Source organism: Emydura macquarii, unplaced genomic scaffold, assembly GCF_026122565.2.
Source record: "Emydura macquarii macquarii isolate MOO-44397 ecotype Brisbane River unplaced genomic scaffold, CSIRO-AGI_Emac_v2 contig_2422, whole genome shotgun sequence".
In the NCBI taxonomy this organism is placed as follows: Eukaryota; Metazoa; Chordata; order Testudines; family Chelidae; genus Emydura; species Emydura macquarii.
The window spans coordinates 6,538,111-6,554,340 of NW_027132559.1; the positions used below are offsets into that span (position 1 = coordinate 6,538,111).

General features: G+C 42.2%; 1 protein-coding gene across 3 annotated transcripts in view; it reads right to left on the minus strand.

Annotated features, from left to right (window-relative positions):
• Nucleotides 1-6,739: 6,739 nt before the first annotated feature.
• TGFBR2 (transforming growth factor beta receptor 2) overlaps nucleotides 6,740-16,230 on the minus strand; it is a 116,410-nt gene continuing 106,919 nt past the window's right edge. For all 3 annotated transcript variants that reach the window (XM_067561850.1, XM_067561849.1, XM_067561851.1), the window contains 2 exons: nucleotides 11,518-11,645; nucleotides 6,740-8,976 (listed from right to left, as the gene is read on the minus strand). In XM_067561850.1, the coding sequence (XP_067417951.1) occupies nucleotides 8,797-8,976; nucleotides 11,518-11,645 (308 nt within the window). In that variant the 3' untranslated portion in view covers nucleotides 6,740-8,796. The remainder of the gene's footprint in view (nucleotides 8,977-11,517; nucleotides 11,646-16,230) is intronic.

Here is a 16,230-nt window from a genome sequence, read left to right on the forward strand (position 1 = left end):
GCATGAACCAGAGGGTATCAGAATTTGGCACTGACGCTGCTGGTATATTTAAATGCGCATCTTGCAAATACACAGAGGCTAAACAATCTTATTGGTCACAGGGTTAAATAATGATTCTTAAGGTATCCATTTTGAAACCTTTGTACTCTGCAAAATTGTTTAATCACTTTAAGTCCAGTCTGGGTCTTCCTCATGTCCTGGGGAGGTGATGGAGATGAGAAAATACAGATGATAAAGCTCCTTCGTGCTGCTGGAGAATTGATGTCAGCCTATCTAGGTTTATCTGCCCTGAGTACTCCTTATACTTCTCTTGTGCAAGGATTGAGGTTTATCCTTATTTGCGTTACACAGAACTAAAGTCTTCTCGTTTATATCCCTAAATGCTCCCCAAATAGCCTCTGACCCTTAAAGGGCAGGGCTGTCAGTCTCATTTTTCAGGCTCAGGCCCCCTGCTGTCCAAGCCAGGGGGCTTGTCTGTCCAGAACATTAGATGGGCTGCCCCAAGAAAGATTGGTAAGCATGTGGAGCCACAACATAGAAATAATCTGCAGCCCAATGCATAAAAAATTGGTTTTTCTTTTTGTGTTTTTAATGCTAGAGTTTCTAGCCAAGTCTGTCTTGCCCCATGCTAAATTTAATGGAAACTATATGGACGGAGCTCCAGACAGCGGAGCAGTGATGCCAAGATAGAATAGTCTATTGGCCCATCTGCTGTCACTGGAAATTAAACGTAGGCATCCATATTTGTGGGACAAGTAGAAGAAAAATGGATTCAAGGCTCAGTTTGGGTTGTGTTGTCACCACGTAGGAAGATGTCTACTCTTTAGTAATGATCTTTTCTCAGTTCAATCAGGAAGTCCCCAACTTCCAGCTTCTGCTATAAGTATACACTACCTCCTCCTGCTGCTTCCTGGACAGCGAGGTGTGACAAGACCTGGGAACAGGGAGGTATCTGCCTGACCGCCTCAGCCTGAGGAGAAGGGATATTTCATGGTAGAGTGGGATTTACTGCAGACAGAAGTTCGCCCTTAGTTTCTAATTTAGATGTGTTCTCATATTTCCATCCATCCATTTACACCATGCTCACCCCTCTAGTTTCTGGGAGCCTCCTTCCAACAGCCGCAAACCCCATCGAACCCTATCTCCCCATTCCCTACCTCAATGGGCTCAACAAGACCTAGTGGTGTGATCATTTTAGGAGATGGACAATGAGTGATCTGGCTTCTGGAAATTAGCCAGTCCCCAGATATCTTCTACCTGTGAAGGATACAGTTTCCTATAGGTGAGTTGGCTGATGTTGTTAAAGCACTTCGAAAATATCAGCACTGTATGCAGTAAAATAAATGCTAATTATTATTATTATTACATGCTGAAATAATGCCATTGCACGTATTCATTATGTTATAATTGCCCATGGTAATTGCAGGTTGGATGCAATCAAAACAGCTTTGTCTGGCAAATGCACCGTGCAACCCATGAGAAACCTTGGGGAGGGTTTTTCTTTCTTTAAATTGAATCTAGCCCTACACAATTATATGTTTTTGCTTCGGATATACAATTAGCTGTTATTACGCTAATTCTGTAACTACACAATAATCAGCCAGAAATTACACTGAAAAGCAAAACAAAACAAGGAAATTTTCACAGTGAGGGGTACAATAAAAAGAATGTGAAAGTTTTTGTGACAAACCCATAAAAGGAAATAATTTCCGTGTGATGGTTAAACCTCCATTTGATGTAACGTTCATTAATTAACTTGTGTGTTATGTGACTATCATAAAGCTCAATTTGAACAATGGAGTTGTGAACTGATAACTACTGCAGCCTATCATACTCACATATGGTAAATATTTATGCACCCTGACAAAAATACAATGGTCTGTCTGCTTACTGTGGATGAGCTCTTTGAAAGAGAGAATTTCCCTTTGCATTGTGGCAATGTTTTACATATATCTCAACATAAAACTTGTTTTGAGGCATTCCAGGAAAACATGATCTTGGTAACTGGGAACTGATCATAAAATATTATTGAAAATGTGGTCTTGGAAAAAGTCTAACTCCAATAAAGATGTGAAGCCTTTAAAAGAAACCCTATAGTTGGTTGAAGTTTTTTCAAATTTTTTTCTTCAAAAAGTGGCTTTTTCTTGAAATTGGAAACTCCCCTTGCCCTCCCTCCCTTTTTAATGGCGGTTTTCCCTCTGCTTTGATCTTGCAACGAGCTGTGTGTGGGAGGAGGACTCCTGTATCCATACAGCCCCACCAGTGGGCGAAAATGCAAACATTTCATGACTGTTGAGGAGTGCCCAGAGCAAAGGTAGGTAATTTCAAGCTCTTTATTGCCAACAAAACTGATTCAGTTGTTTATTTTGTTACATTAGCCATTGTGATTACAGCTATTTATAGTCCTCCAAAGAGACAGTTCTCAGGTGCTTCCTCCAGCCATTGGTCAGGTCACCAGACCGACACCGCCCCCCCTTCCCCCCCCAGTCAAGCGGCGACAGCATTTAGTCCAGTAAATGCCCTTTGCATCCCCAAGTTAAACTCTAACTATTCCAACAGGTTTATAACTAGACTAAAACAATATATTCACTCCTTTTATTGCAGCTACTATATAAAGGCCCACTGAAGTCAGCGGGCCCACGCCCAATGGTAAAGGTTTGCAAAGATCAGGTCCTAATTTTCTGTAGCACGACAAGTGAGAGCGGCAAACCATAGAGGGATGTCCCCTGGAAGATCAAGGGATTCTCAGCAGTCAACGCCAATGAGAACTCATTTCTAGTATGTGCACATCTCAATAGTTCTGTTAAACTTATACTGTGTGTTTTGGTGAATTAACTTGTTGCTTGTGGGTGGTTTGGAAAGAAACCGTTTCTCAAGAGGAATTTGAAAGAGGAGAGGGTGATGACTTCACGCCTAGTTGGCGGCGATGAGTTAGCAGCGGTACACAAAACAAAGACAGCACCTTCCTCTGAGACTATTTGCTCTCTAACCATTACCACTTCAGGATTGTCCTTTTATAGGAAATTTTTCCCAGCATGCCTCCGGTGCATTGGCCCTTTAAATCTGGCAGGCAGCAAGAGCTGGAGCCTTAAAATGACCATTTAGGACTGGCTGCTGCTTCTCCCTCTTTTTCAGTTGGCAAGGATTCTTAACTCCTCTTTTGCTTTTGCTCTCTTATTCCTGAGGATATAGCACATTTTCAGAAGGAGGTTGCTCCATGCAGTGAGGCACTGCCAGAATGCACAGAGGTGGGACTTGGAGAACAAAAGGAAAAGGGTCTCAAGGCTGGCACAGTGATGGAGCCATTTTTTGCAGTTTTGGTTTCTTAGTCTTTGTGATGTGGTTTGTTAGCCTCCTATATTTATGGAATATGTTCTGGCCAAGGTTTTAATACAGATGATAACCAATTTGTAGGCAGAGCCATGTAGCCACGAGTGCAGTCCTGGAGTAGTTTAAAGAATAGCGTTATTTACTATGGCCTTACATTGTATATGGAATGTGTTAAATATAACAATGTTTGGAACTGAAATCTTTGTATGTAATACTGCATGAGTTTACAGGAAGCTTTGCTTTTTATTTATTTATTTTAATGGGGATTTTGACAATTTTTGCTAGTTCCTGGTGGGTATAGGAGCGGTGCTAATCTGTAGTTCTGTATTTTTATTTGATGTCATTTGTTCTCTTGAGAGAAATTAATCATATTAGCCTGAGGAAAAGTGGGCAATTTAATTTTACAGATGAATGCTTGGAATAGTTTTGGAGAGAGTGGGTCAGGTGGCTGCACCCATCTTTGTTTCAATTCCTTTCCTCTGTGTGCTCCCTAATAGTTGCTTATCACATTCATAATTGGAATGAATTAATTTTATAATGCGAATGACTCCTGTAACAATCATAACTGCCTTCTTTCCTGACTGAGCCACCAACTTTAGTGATAAAGAAATTAACTTCAGCACAGTCAATACTCTAGTGAGCAACCTGTGTACATTTGTGATTCCATTTGTATATACTTTATAGTATGAATTATATTTGTATGTAAGTGAGTGAATTGTCATCCAGTGGCAATTGAGATGAAGTTACATCCCGTGGGAGTTGCATGCAGTGCTGTGACCGAGCCAGCATCTTTTCTGGTGCTCATTTAATGTTTTTTATTCAGCTATATGATGAAATATCCTAAACTATATTAATAACCAGTTCGGAGGGGAGGGGGAGGTATTAACCACTAAAAGATTAAATATGTAAGTATCTTCCAGTGACAAACAGATACAACAAAATAAATAGGGGAGGCATTTTTTTTCCAGGAAAAGATCTAGATAACAAAAGACTGGATTCATACCTACTTTAACCCCATTAACTTCAGGGGCAATACAGCGGGGATGAATTTAACCCAGTATGTGGCACTGAAATAACAATGACTTGGCTGTTGATGTGTCAGAGAAGCTCTGGTGTGTTCAGCCTAAGGCAAGTTGAAGGGGAGCTGAGAGCGCTCGGTCATACACAGGATTGGTCTCAGCAACACTTGAAGACAGCAAACACTCCTTTCCTTGCCATTGGGCATTACAACCAGTGGCTTCCCCATTGTGCACACTTGCTTACTGCAAGCACCACCATAAAGCAACAAAAAACCGGTCAGGCAGGGTGCGTACTTGATCAGTTTAACATTTTGTTCTTTTAAAAGAAGAGATTGGTAAATGCAGCTGTCTGCAGTGCTGGTTTTGTTGCTGCTCCTCCAGCTGAACAAATAATTGGGAACAGAATTTATTAGCTACATGTTACCTGTTTTTCTATCCACGAACAGATTAAACCGTTCTCAGATTTAATCATGAGGCGGGAGTGGGAGTGTGCTTTCTGGGCTTGATCCTGCAACAAGCCCCTTGTTTGGACTCCATCGCTTATGCTTGAACTGATACACGGGAGCAATTCTGTTGATCACCCTGGGCCAACTCCAGTTCCCCCAGCTGAGCATGTTCCTGAGCATGGTGCAGACTGAGCCCGCATTTGTGCTAATGAACCTGGCTTACCCTAAGCATTTGCCCAAAGGGGGCAGAAAAGAGTCCTGAACAAGGCCAAGTGACTTCATGAACAATAGGGGAAGCTGAGTACACTGCTTGCTGGACTCCTACTTACAGCTGCCAGGGGCAACATCCTTAATTATTCTTTAATATACAGTGTTTTAGCAAAACTGAAAGTTCAAAAACAGGAGCGTGGCCAGCACCTCCCATGCCTTGTCATTCCCCTGATGCTGGAGCAAACCCTTCAGTCCAGGAGAGCTGGGTCTACAGCGGTTTTACAGTCTAGCTTACAATTCCGTGGTCCTCGCCTGCACACCTGCATCCTGCTTGCCTTGTACGTTAGCGGTAAAACTGTGATTGATGCTAATTAATGATTGATGCTACTAGCTGAAGGGTGTCCACTACAATGTTTAGGATAACAAAGCTGGGTGATGGGGTTAATTGTCAAAGCATAGTGATTACTTTCATTCAGTGCTGGGAGTTCCCAGTGGTTTTCCCTGCAAAGAGACTGGCAATGTGCTTTTTTGTTTGTTTGTTTTTGCAACACTTGTTATGCCAAAGGATTTTTGACTTTAAGCCAATGTAAACAGATTTTACAAGCTGGGCAGTTTTGAGTCTACAAAGATGTAAGTATCGATTGGAGGCGGGGTGGGGGGGGGAGGAAACGATATCTAACTGTGTCAGTATGTGTTTGTGACAGGCAGTAGTAACTGTAGCGTGGTGTAGGGATACACAGCATCAGACCAACTCTCCCAAAGCAGTGTGCGTGATTGATTACACCTGCACAACTCTGACTCTAGGGCTCCATTCAGTGCTGCGCCTCCTGAGAGGGGGCTGTGTGGAAAAAAAATGACTTTACACCTCTGTTGTGGGCTAGTGCATCCCCCAGCATACGTTCGGTCAGCCTTTCCCTGCAGCTGCCTAGGAGCGCCTCTGCAGCTTGGAAAGGCCCCAGCATTGAGCACTGCAACCAGTACCTCTCTCCTGACTCCAGACTGCACAGTGGAAGGCCACAGCTGCTGGCTGCCCTGGGTGGATTCTCCCTGTACCTGTTGTGTGACTTCACCCCCTTAGGGCTGCCGACGTGCCACACAGACTGGAATCTACCCCCTTCCTTCCCCCATGACTTTTAAATAACTTCTGCAGATCAAAGAAAAAACGGTTGTTCTCGGTGCTATTTTTTGCCTGTCTTCCACAGAAGGGATGTCATTCCCAATGGGCCAGGCAGGCTCAGTGCCCTGACCAGCTACATAGGCGCAGACAAACCAATTGGAGCTTACTCTGTAAGACACGGTGCTCATGCTAGCTTCTTTCTGGGTTACTGCAATATCAGACCAAAACGGGGATGTTCGAATTAAGGCCTCCTTTGCACTGGGGCTTCAGCAATCACTCTGAAATGGGGCTAATCCCACCCACCTTGGCTATAATTGGGGTTGCATGACTAGAGCGTGGAGAGGCTGGGAGGTGTGGGACAGGTTTAAATTTCCATAGGTTTTCCTCCCCAAGAGTCGACCAGGAGGCTCTGACTGAGGCCTGCATTTGTTGGAAGTAGCCATGAGGCCAACTGGGCAGTTGTGCTCTGAGTTTCACCCTCAGGCAGCTGGAGAGAAGGGATGAGTATGAACGCTGGCATCAGCGTGAGAATTGTTTTCTCTGAGGAAACTCATCTCCCCAGCAAGGTCACCTACTGATTCTGGAAAATCTGTATGGATAAGAATATCCCAATCAAAAAAAGTATCTAGTTGTTTTATTTGATCTAATAAACATTTGATTTATACAAAACAAACACTTTAAAATGAAAATAAGTGCGTGAAACAGTTGATAAAGAGTTATATATCCACATTCGTATTTCATACATGATGGACAGATGAAGAATAAAAATTTCCCTTTATATGTAGTAGTTCAAAAATGTCAGTATTGTCAGGGACTACTGGACGTTATTCCTTGGCCTTCACCCTGGTGTGAGGAAAAACAGGCCATGATACAATCTTACGCTAACTTTCCAGTTTGTGAAAATGGCTTGCTTTTCCCGTCTCTCCATGCAGTTACTGATGTGCATTCTACAAACTCACCACTAGAGGTCAATGGGCCACAGCTCTGCATAGTCGACACATCAACAGGCCAGACAGCATTTATTGTATCATAACAATGTCATTGATGTTTGGAGCACAAACTAAGCTGTATTCCTTTTGCCTGTAGCTCCACTGGTCAAGCTAAAATATTTCCCCTATAATATCTGGCATAATTTAGTTTTAGTTGTTGACTTTCTGCACCTCTTTTAAAATATTTCTAAGTAGTTTAGTATAAAAGCAGATACAAAAACATTTTAAATAAAATATTTTCACCATAAATCTTAACGTCTATGTGAATAAACATGTTTCCTATTGTTTTACAAAGCAGTCTCCTAGAAAAATATCTGTCTGTTTCGACAAAGGCTTTCATAATTGCACTGGTCACATCTATATATATATTTATTAATGCAGAATTGTTTTGTTAATTTCAGTGGCACCTTTTATGCCTCTGTGAGAAGAGCACGGAAAATATCTGACGCTAAAACTGTTAGGAAATACTGACTGCTGATTTAAAGTCCGCAGTAAGGCCAACTTCAAATCTAAACCTATTGGAGGGCTAAAAGAATGTAAGCAGTGTCTGAAGGGTGAATTTTGGAATGCATGGCTTTTTTGCTAGTCATAATGAATGACTGGGGCAACTCTAACTACTGTATATGTGCAGTACATGGCAGTCTTGTGCTACAGAGCTTTCCCATTGCATCCAGATATGCATGGGAATTCAGAAACAAATAAGGCATGAAAGAGAGTCTGAACTAAGTGTGTCAAGAAATTAGACCCATTGTATAAAAGTTGGTTTTTATATCAATGCATAAGGGGTTTAAAAAAAAAAAGTACTGCCTTCCATCAGAATGCACAGCAAATGCAAAACATCTGGATTATTGTTGGTTTTGCCTGATTTCATAGGGTGGAGGGAGGGCAATTTATTCCTCTGATATTTTGCAGCCTGCTAGCATGAAGTGTAAGTTCAAAGCAGTAAACATAGGGAGAATGATCTTTGTATGCAGATACATGTTAAGAGGCAAAAACACAACACATCTTTGCTGGAATATTTTTTGGAACATGGGTAAACATTGGAGAGTGATGGTGACCATTGAACAATACATACTGAAACCCTCTGCAGAAATTATTGCATAGTTACTGCATAACTGAAACAGACTCTTCAGCTGAATCTGTCTGTCTGCTGGAAGCATAAAATACAGAGCAGCAAGGCAACAATAGGATATGCATAAGTATGTGATTTGAAAGCCCCTTTCTGTTACATATTGTTCCTATGCATTTGGTGTGGTGCCTAGCACCTTGTTGCTAGTATCAGGAGAGACCTCTGCACTTCTTTCCTTAATGAGCAGGATTCTCTTAGGCACTGGTAATTTCCTGGAAGCACATTTTACTCTTGCCAGAGTATGGCTCTCTATATAAAAATAGCTATTCTGTAGTTATATACAGGCATTAATAAAGTGCAAATATGGCTATTGTCAAATCTCATTTCCTGAGGAAGTGCTAACAGAGCTGATCCTATGACAAGCTCGAGGACAGCCATGGTCTGACACCAACTCCCTGCTTTTGGTTCCCAATAAATTGTTGTCCCTTGCTGGAGCCGCTGCTTAAAGGGAGTGGCGAGATCCTCAATATTACAGGAAGCAGGCACTGATCAGGACCTCTTCCTCTTCCAAGCTGCATGAGTTCAGGAGCAACCTCCCTCAAGCCTGAGCTGGTGGCTACTTGGGGGCAGTCACAGAGCCGTCTTCTGGGATTTTTTCCTCTGAACAGCTTCTTCCTGAGAGTCTGTCCTGGTGCTCAAGCTCACTGAAACGCTCAGCCACGCACTGTGCAGTGAGCCTGGCTTCAGGGTCATGATCCCAGCATTCAATGAGAGTCTCACACACCATCTGGATACCCTGCAATGGGCACAGAGATACAGCAATGAATTCCTTTACATGGCAGCTCAATGCAAACACTTGTGTGTGACTACCTTTGTGTGTGACTTCTTGGGTGTGCAAGCTTACTGATGTGTGTAAGTGTTTACACAATTGGTCTCATCATCATCTGATGTGAAGTGCAGTAAGACCTCCAGATAAAAATACTGCACTAGTTACAGCAGTTAATAGATTGGACCATTATTATTGTAGAGTACTGTAGTATAATATACAGTGGACCATTATTGCAGAATCCAGCAGTATGTTTTAGAAGTGAGTCTGATGACCTCAGTTACTGCTCAGCTAATCAGGCAGAGGGAAGTGGGAAATCCACATGAAATCTCAAGCAAAACTGACTCGGGTATCAGGCCCCACGTCAGCTCTTCATGAGTTTCTTGGAGACTAGATTGATGTAGAAACATAAGCTCTCGTCCTGCAGCCACACATTACTCACAGGTATAAGTATTTGGTCTTAGTTGCAACACTGCTGCACACGTTTATCGGAAACAAAAACAGCTGTGTTAGCAATATCTTTATAAACAAGAGATATTTGCCAGGAAATTGTGTGTTTTGCTGTCTAACACTAAAGGCCATTAAGCAGGATTTACATTTAACTTTTTATTGAAAAAATAACACTTCACAATACACATTCATTGCATAATTTTCCTAATTGGTGATGTTGACTGATGTCAATTAATAGTAGAATGTTATTGTCTGTATACAAATAACATTCATTTTCTGCTGGCACTGAAATTACAAGCAGTAAATTAAATTAAATATTAAACATTAACTTGAAATCAAGAGTGCAACAAGTCTCATTAAGGGGGGAAACATTGCAATATGTAAATCTATTCCAGAATGTTATCACTATGAATAATGTGTTCATTACCAAAACACAACTGCAGAGGAAGAAAATGAATATGGAGGAGCCATTACAGTAAGAGCAACTTCTACTGATTTCAAAATTAACACTAAAGGATTCTGGGGTAGATCCCCACCTGATACAAATTGTCATAGCACCGTCAAATGCCCTGCTGAACTTTAGGGGGCACTGCATGAACTGTTGAGAGGATTTATAGGGAGGGAACCAAATCTCCTTTTATTAAAGTTCCTTATCAGGGAAATCAAATCCAGTATTGTCAAGTTCCCTAAATTATCCTTTTGATTAACCCTCGCTTAGGGCCCAGCCCCAGCAAGTACACGTAGTCTGCCCTTCCCAGTCTGCACTGTTAGGAGGGCTGCTGCATAAACACCACACTTTCTCCAGAAGGCTGTATTTAGGGAGCAGCAGCTATCCTGACACCGGATTGCACAGGGCTGAGGCTAGTACAAAGCACTCGCCTGTTGCCAGACAAGGGGCACAGATCCTTCATGACACGTAGTGTCCTTGGGGTTCTCTTGCAATTGCTCTAAGGCTTATGGGACCTCTGGAGCCATGAGATCCCTCTAACAGAGCTGGCAGCAGAATGGGGAGTGTTTCTCTGCTCCTATTTCTCTGAGACAATCAGGCTCCTTCCTGCTCGCTGAAAACACTCGTTTATCTGGCCCCACTTAGTGACTGTTGACTGTGTTTTTCAGTGAGTAGCTGTCAATTGAATTGATGTGATCTGGAGGCTCAGGACTGGGTTGTCTGCTTTTGTGGTAACAACTAGAGCAGGCGTTGAGAAGTACACAGCCTTGGCTGGTTTTCAGACTGTGTCACTCAGGACTCGTCTGCACGGCGCCCCCGTCCCATCCGCGGGGGTGTGAGCTGTACAGCTCCAACGTGCTGCACTCTAACTGCACCATGCAGATTCTGCTGGCTCAAGTTACAAACACACACTAGGTACCTTTGAGTCTGACCCAGCAGGGTCTACACAGGGCAGTCAGAGCGCTCTGTAATTTACACCCTTGTAGGCAAACCCCTAGTGGGGTTTGGGCTGAGATTAGTGTGCTGTGACTAGCCACTTGTGTGACAAACCCATGACTGGTTAAGGCCAACAGAGAGGTTCAGAGCCTGTAACCGAAGAGAATTGTTAATGCTTCCCTTCCAACGAGAGACTGCGTCTCTTCTATCAGTGGTATGCTCTTGCGGACGGCACCTAGGGCAAAATTCTGACTCCGGGTAGCAGCTATTTCTCAGCTGAAGGGACCTTCATGTGGAATTTGCTCCCCTCTGCCCCTTCGGAGCCCGAATTGGGAATGCTTTAGGGGGCCATATATTCTACTAAGATACGGCTGATTGGGGTTGATTTCTAATATGGATCGTTTGGGTAGACATTTTGTCTTCTGAGACCATAGGTTCAGTAGAACTTCACTGCCCTGCACTAATGGGGAAGGGTTGGAACAGGAAGCCCAGTGCAGAACGAGGAGGTGTGCGACTTACTAATGATGTGGAGGAGCAGGAGCCCCAGCCCCGCCAGCCAGTTAAACTCTAGCCTTTCCCTTAACAGACATTCAGCCCCGTGCATACCAGGGCACGGAGTGAGGGACTGTGTTGGGCCGTGGCTAAATGCAACAGTCTCTTGCACTGCATGTTCTTACCTGATGGTTGAGCCAGGAGCTGGGGATCTCTGGGCGCCCGCGATCTCTCAGGACATTGTCCTTCATGCTTTCGACACAAGGGTGTTCTCGCACTTTAGAACCAAACGGGGGCTCGTAGTCTTTCACTTCTGCCAAGGGAATGCATAAACACAAAGCTATTCAGATGGGTTTGCCTGTTACATTGTAGCCCAGAGCCCTTTAGAGAAGCAGGACCTGCTGATTAGTTGCCTCGGCCAATGGGGTACCAACTGGCCAGTTTCAAACAAAGCCAGGTCTGGGCCTCTCTCTAAAACGTTTCAACTTTTTTTTTTTTCTTTTGCCTGACTGGCTCATTCTCTCCTGTCATATTATGCCGCATACTTATATTGACAGCAATTACAGTATCACAGCCTCTCAACGATTTGGGAATCTGATCCAGGGGTTCTCATGCAGGCAGAAAGGGCAGGGTTGGCCCCTTTGGGCTGATCGAGTTTGCAAATCCAGGGAAAACACTTTTGAGGGTGGCCAGCCAACTGAACTCTGTCTAGGTCTCAGATATTAATGTGACTGGTCTCTACAGGACAATAGTTGCCTGAGAAATTCAAAGGTGCAGCTTATTAAGGCAAGAAGCAGTGCTGAAAGGCAGTGTACAAGGCTTTGGTATGATCACTGGTAGAACAGAGTACATTTTTTTGTTCTGCTTTTTTCCTCTCAAAAAAAAAATACAAGGGGGGAGGGTAGATTTTGACTGATTGGGACTATGTAGTGGGGATGGATTCCTGAAAAGACTCCTTCCACTCGAGTTTTTGTTTGTATGCTCCATATTTTGTGTGTGCCTGCATATGTGTGTGCGTGCGAATGAGTGAGTAAGAAAGAGAGAGACTAAGTCACCTGGGATCTTTGGAGAATATTATAGTAGATGCCGACACAATGTAGAAAATGCTGGGGTTTCTTTGGGAACAGATGGAGAATTTATTAACACGGATGGGCCTAATAACTTACTGGTACTGGATAAAGGTTTACGAGGTTAGCCTGTTCTACTGCCTCTTGTTTCATTCCAGGAATTAATTGAGGGCCATTTGAAAATGTGACATATATAAGAAAAACTTAAATGTAATCTACAAGGTAGATAAATAGTCTACACGTACATAGAAGATGCACAAAAGGGACTGGGATGAAGAATAAGGACAATATTATAATACTATTGGATAAATCAATGGTACGGCCTCAGCTGGAATACTGCTGCAGCACATCTTCCAGGATATTCCATCATTAAAATAGTTCAGAGAAGGATGACAAGAATAATCCAGGGCCTGGAAAAACTCTCATATGAAGAGAGATTGAACAGATTGGGAACATTTATCTTAGAAAGAAGATGAATAAGAGGGACAGGATAAAAGTACCAGAGGGGTAGCCATGTTAGTCTGTATACAGCAAAAACAACCAGAGTCCTGTAGCACCTTAAAGCCTAACACATTTCTGTGGGCATAAGCTTTCGTGGGCTGCAACCCACTTCGTCTGACGCGTCTGACGAAGTGGGTTGCAGCCCACGAAAGCTTATGCCTGCAGAAATGTGTTAGTCTTTAAGGTACTACAGGACTCGGGATAAAAGTAGCTCATATAATGAACAGTACAGTAGAAAAGGTAGAGCAGGAACTTCTGTCTCGTAACACATGAATAAGGGGACAATCAGTGAAACTGAAGGGTAGCAAATTCAGAACTAAAGAGATATTTTTTAATATAATGCATATTTAGCCTGTGGAACTCATTATCACAAGCTGTTGTTGAGGCCAGGAATTTAGCAAAATTCAAAGAGGAATTTGATATTTAAATGGATACTAAGAATATTTGGAATTACAACACAATGATAATGACAATTTATGAAAGGGATATTTAAACTCATACTTCAGGGTTTAAGTCAATCTCTAAATACTAGAGATCAGGAGGAGATCTAATATGGGGCAGATTATCCCACAGCTGCCTATGGTGGTGTTCTTATATCTTCCTCTGAAGCACCTGATACTTTCCACTGTCAGCACCTAACACTACATCAACTGGACCACAGGGCTGCTCCACTATGGCAGTTCCTAAATTCTTAGGAGTATGTCACACTGTCTTTAAATCTTAAGTATAACTAAGCAAACACTCATTTATGGGCCAAATTCTTCTAGCCTTCCTTTAGTACCTTGTTCCACAGGTAGGTCCACTGGTTTCATCTGAGCTAATTACGGAGTAAGACTACTCAGCAGGGGTATGGTTACCAGACTCTAGCCCTTAAAATCATTAACTGGAAGCTGCCATCTTGGCAGTCTGATGCCCTCGAGTTCAATGCAGTGCATGCACAATGACAAAGCAGATACGTTCAGTTTCAAAGTTGTTGCAGGCTTTAACCAGAGATAAGCAAATCTAATTAAAATCAATATCAGAACCATGCACTAACTCAGAAAGTGTTCTGTTTTGTCACAAATTCTAATGCAACCGGCATTCCCTAAGTCCTGCTCTTTTTGTTACTACTGTTCATTTGATATCAGTAGCGCCCATGCACTCTACTCAAAGGATCAGGGCCCCATTGCAATATATACAAATAACATAGAAGAAAATCTCTTTCACAAGGACCTTACAGTTCTAGTCAGTCAAGACATAGGAGGATAGAACAAACAAAGGTGGGGGATGGAGGGAGGAGGAGGATGAAATCAGGTCCTGCTGGAAAGTATCAGTAAAATGGCAGCCTCATTAAGAGACACCAGCACCATCCACTGTTATGGTGGATATAGTAACATAGTTGTTTTCAGTGTTGTTGTAGCGGTGTTGGTCCCAAGATACGCGAGAAACAAGGTGGGTAAAGTAATATCTTTTATTGGACCAACTTCTGTTGGTGGAAGGGACAAGCTTTTGAGCTTCACAGATGTGGAGGCTCATGGTTTCAATGCTGAATATTCTTAATTTTTACATTTTTTATTATGCTAGAAAATGGTGAATGATGCATTTCCCAATAGGTAATCATTAATTTTTTACTTATGATTCAAGTCAAGCTCTATGTGGATGGAAATTCAAATTCAATTAAATGTATAAAAACAACATTTTAACTTTGTTAAATAAAACTACTTTAAATGTGCTGGATACGTAAGAAAAATGCTTCTCAAAGATTAGCAAAACATGTTTTGCATTTAAAACCAACTGATTTTATGAAGCAAAGGAACTATAATAAAGAATTACAGGAGAGTAATGCAATTAATGCAGATCAACATGAGTTTATGGAAAATAGCTCCTGTCAAAGTAACTATTTTTTTATGAGATTATAATTTTGGTTGATGTAATATACTTAGACTTCTGTAAAGTGTTTGATTTTTTTGTTCTGCATGACATTTAGATTAAAAACTAGAGCGCTATAAAATTAACATGGCACAGATTAAATGGATTAAAAATGTCCAACTGATGGGTCTCAAAATGGGGAATTGTCATCAAGTGAGTGAGTTCCAGTGGGATACTGCAGGGATTGGTTCTTGGCCCTATGCCCCTTAACATATTTATCAATGATCTGGAAGAAGACAGAATATCGTCTCCGATAAAAGTTGCAGATGATACAAATTGGGGGAGTGGTAAATAACGAAGGGGACAGGTCACAAAGAATGTAGGCCATATATACAGAATGGGGGACTCTATCCTGGGCAACAGGGACCCTGAAAAAGATTTGTGGGGCATGTTGGATCATCAGCTGACCATGAGCTCCCAATGTAAGTCTGTGGTCAGAGGACCTAGTATGATTCTGGGATGCATAAACAGGAATCTCAAGTAGGAGAAGAGAGGTTATTTTACCTCTATGTTTGGCACTGATGCGACTGCTGCTAAAATACTGTGTCCAGTTCTGGTGCCCTCAATTCAAGAAGGATGTTGATAAATTGAGAGGATTCAGAGAAGAGTTACGAGAATGACTGAAGAATTGGAAAACCTACCTTATTGTGATAGACTCAATCTATTTAGCTTAACAAAGAGAAGGTCAATGGCTGATTTGATCATAGTCTATAAGTACCTACATGGGGACAAATATTTAATAATGGGCTATTCAATCTAGCAGAGAAAGATATAACTGAATCAAATGGCTGGAAGTTGAAACTGGACAAATTCAGACTGGAAATAAGATGTAATGAACCACTGGAACAATTCACCAAGAGTCGTGGTGGAGTCTCCGTCTTTAAATCAAGATCGGATGTTTTCTAAAAGATCTGCTCTAGGAATTATTTTAGGGACATTCTATGACCTGTACTAGACTAGATGATCAGAATGGTCCCTTCTGGTCTTAAACTATGGATCTATGAAAGCTTGTCCCTTCCACCAACAGAAGTGGGTCTAATAAAAGATTACCTCACCTACCTTGTCTCTCTCATAGTGAAACAGTGTCAGGTATTTCTAAAAGCTTGTTTGAATATGTATATGTCCATCACCCTGCCCATTCTCTGTCCCTCTGTGCAAATCGCAGAGCAGTCTGCATGTCTGGGACAGGGACGCTGTGGAGGTGGTTGATTTCCTCCCACTTAGCCTCATTGAAAGTCCACTGGAGTTAATGAAAAGACTCCCACTGGTCCCAATGGGTTTTGGATCAGGTCCACTGAGAGTACAGGGTGAGATGTGGGTGTGGTGAACCACCCCTCTGCACAGAGGGATAAATAGGCCCCGTTTAACTAGCATGCCAGTGTTTTGTTATGAATCACTGCAGCTTTTCTTTAACACTTAAAA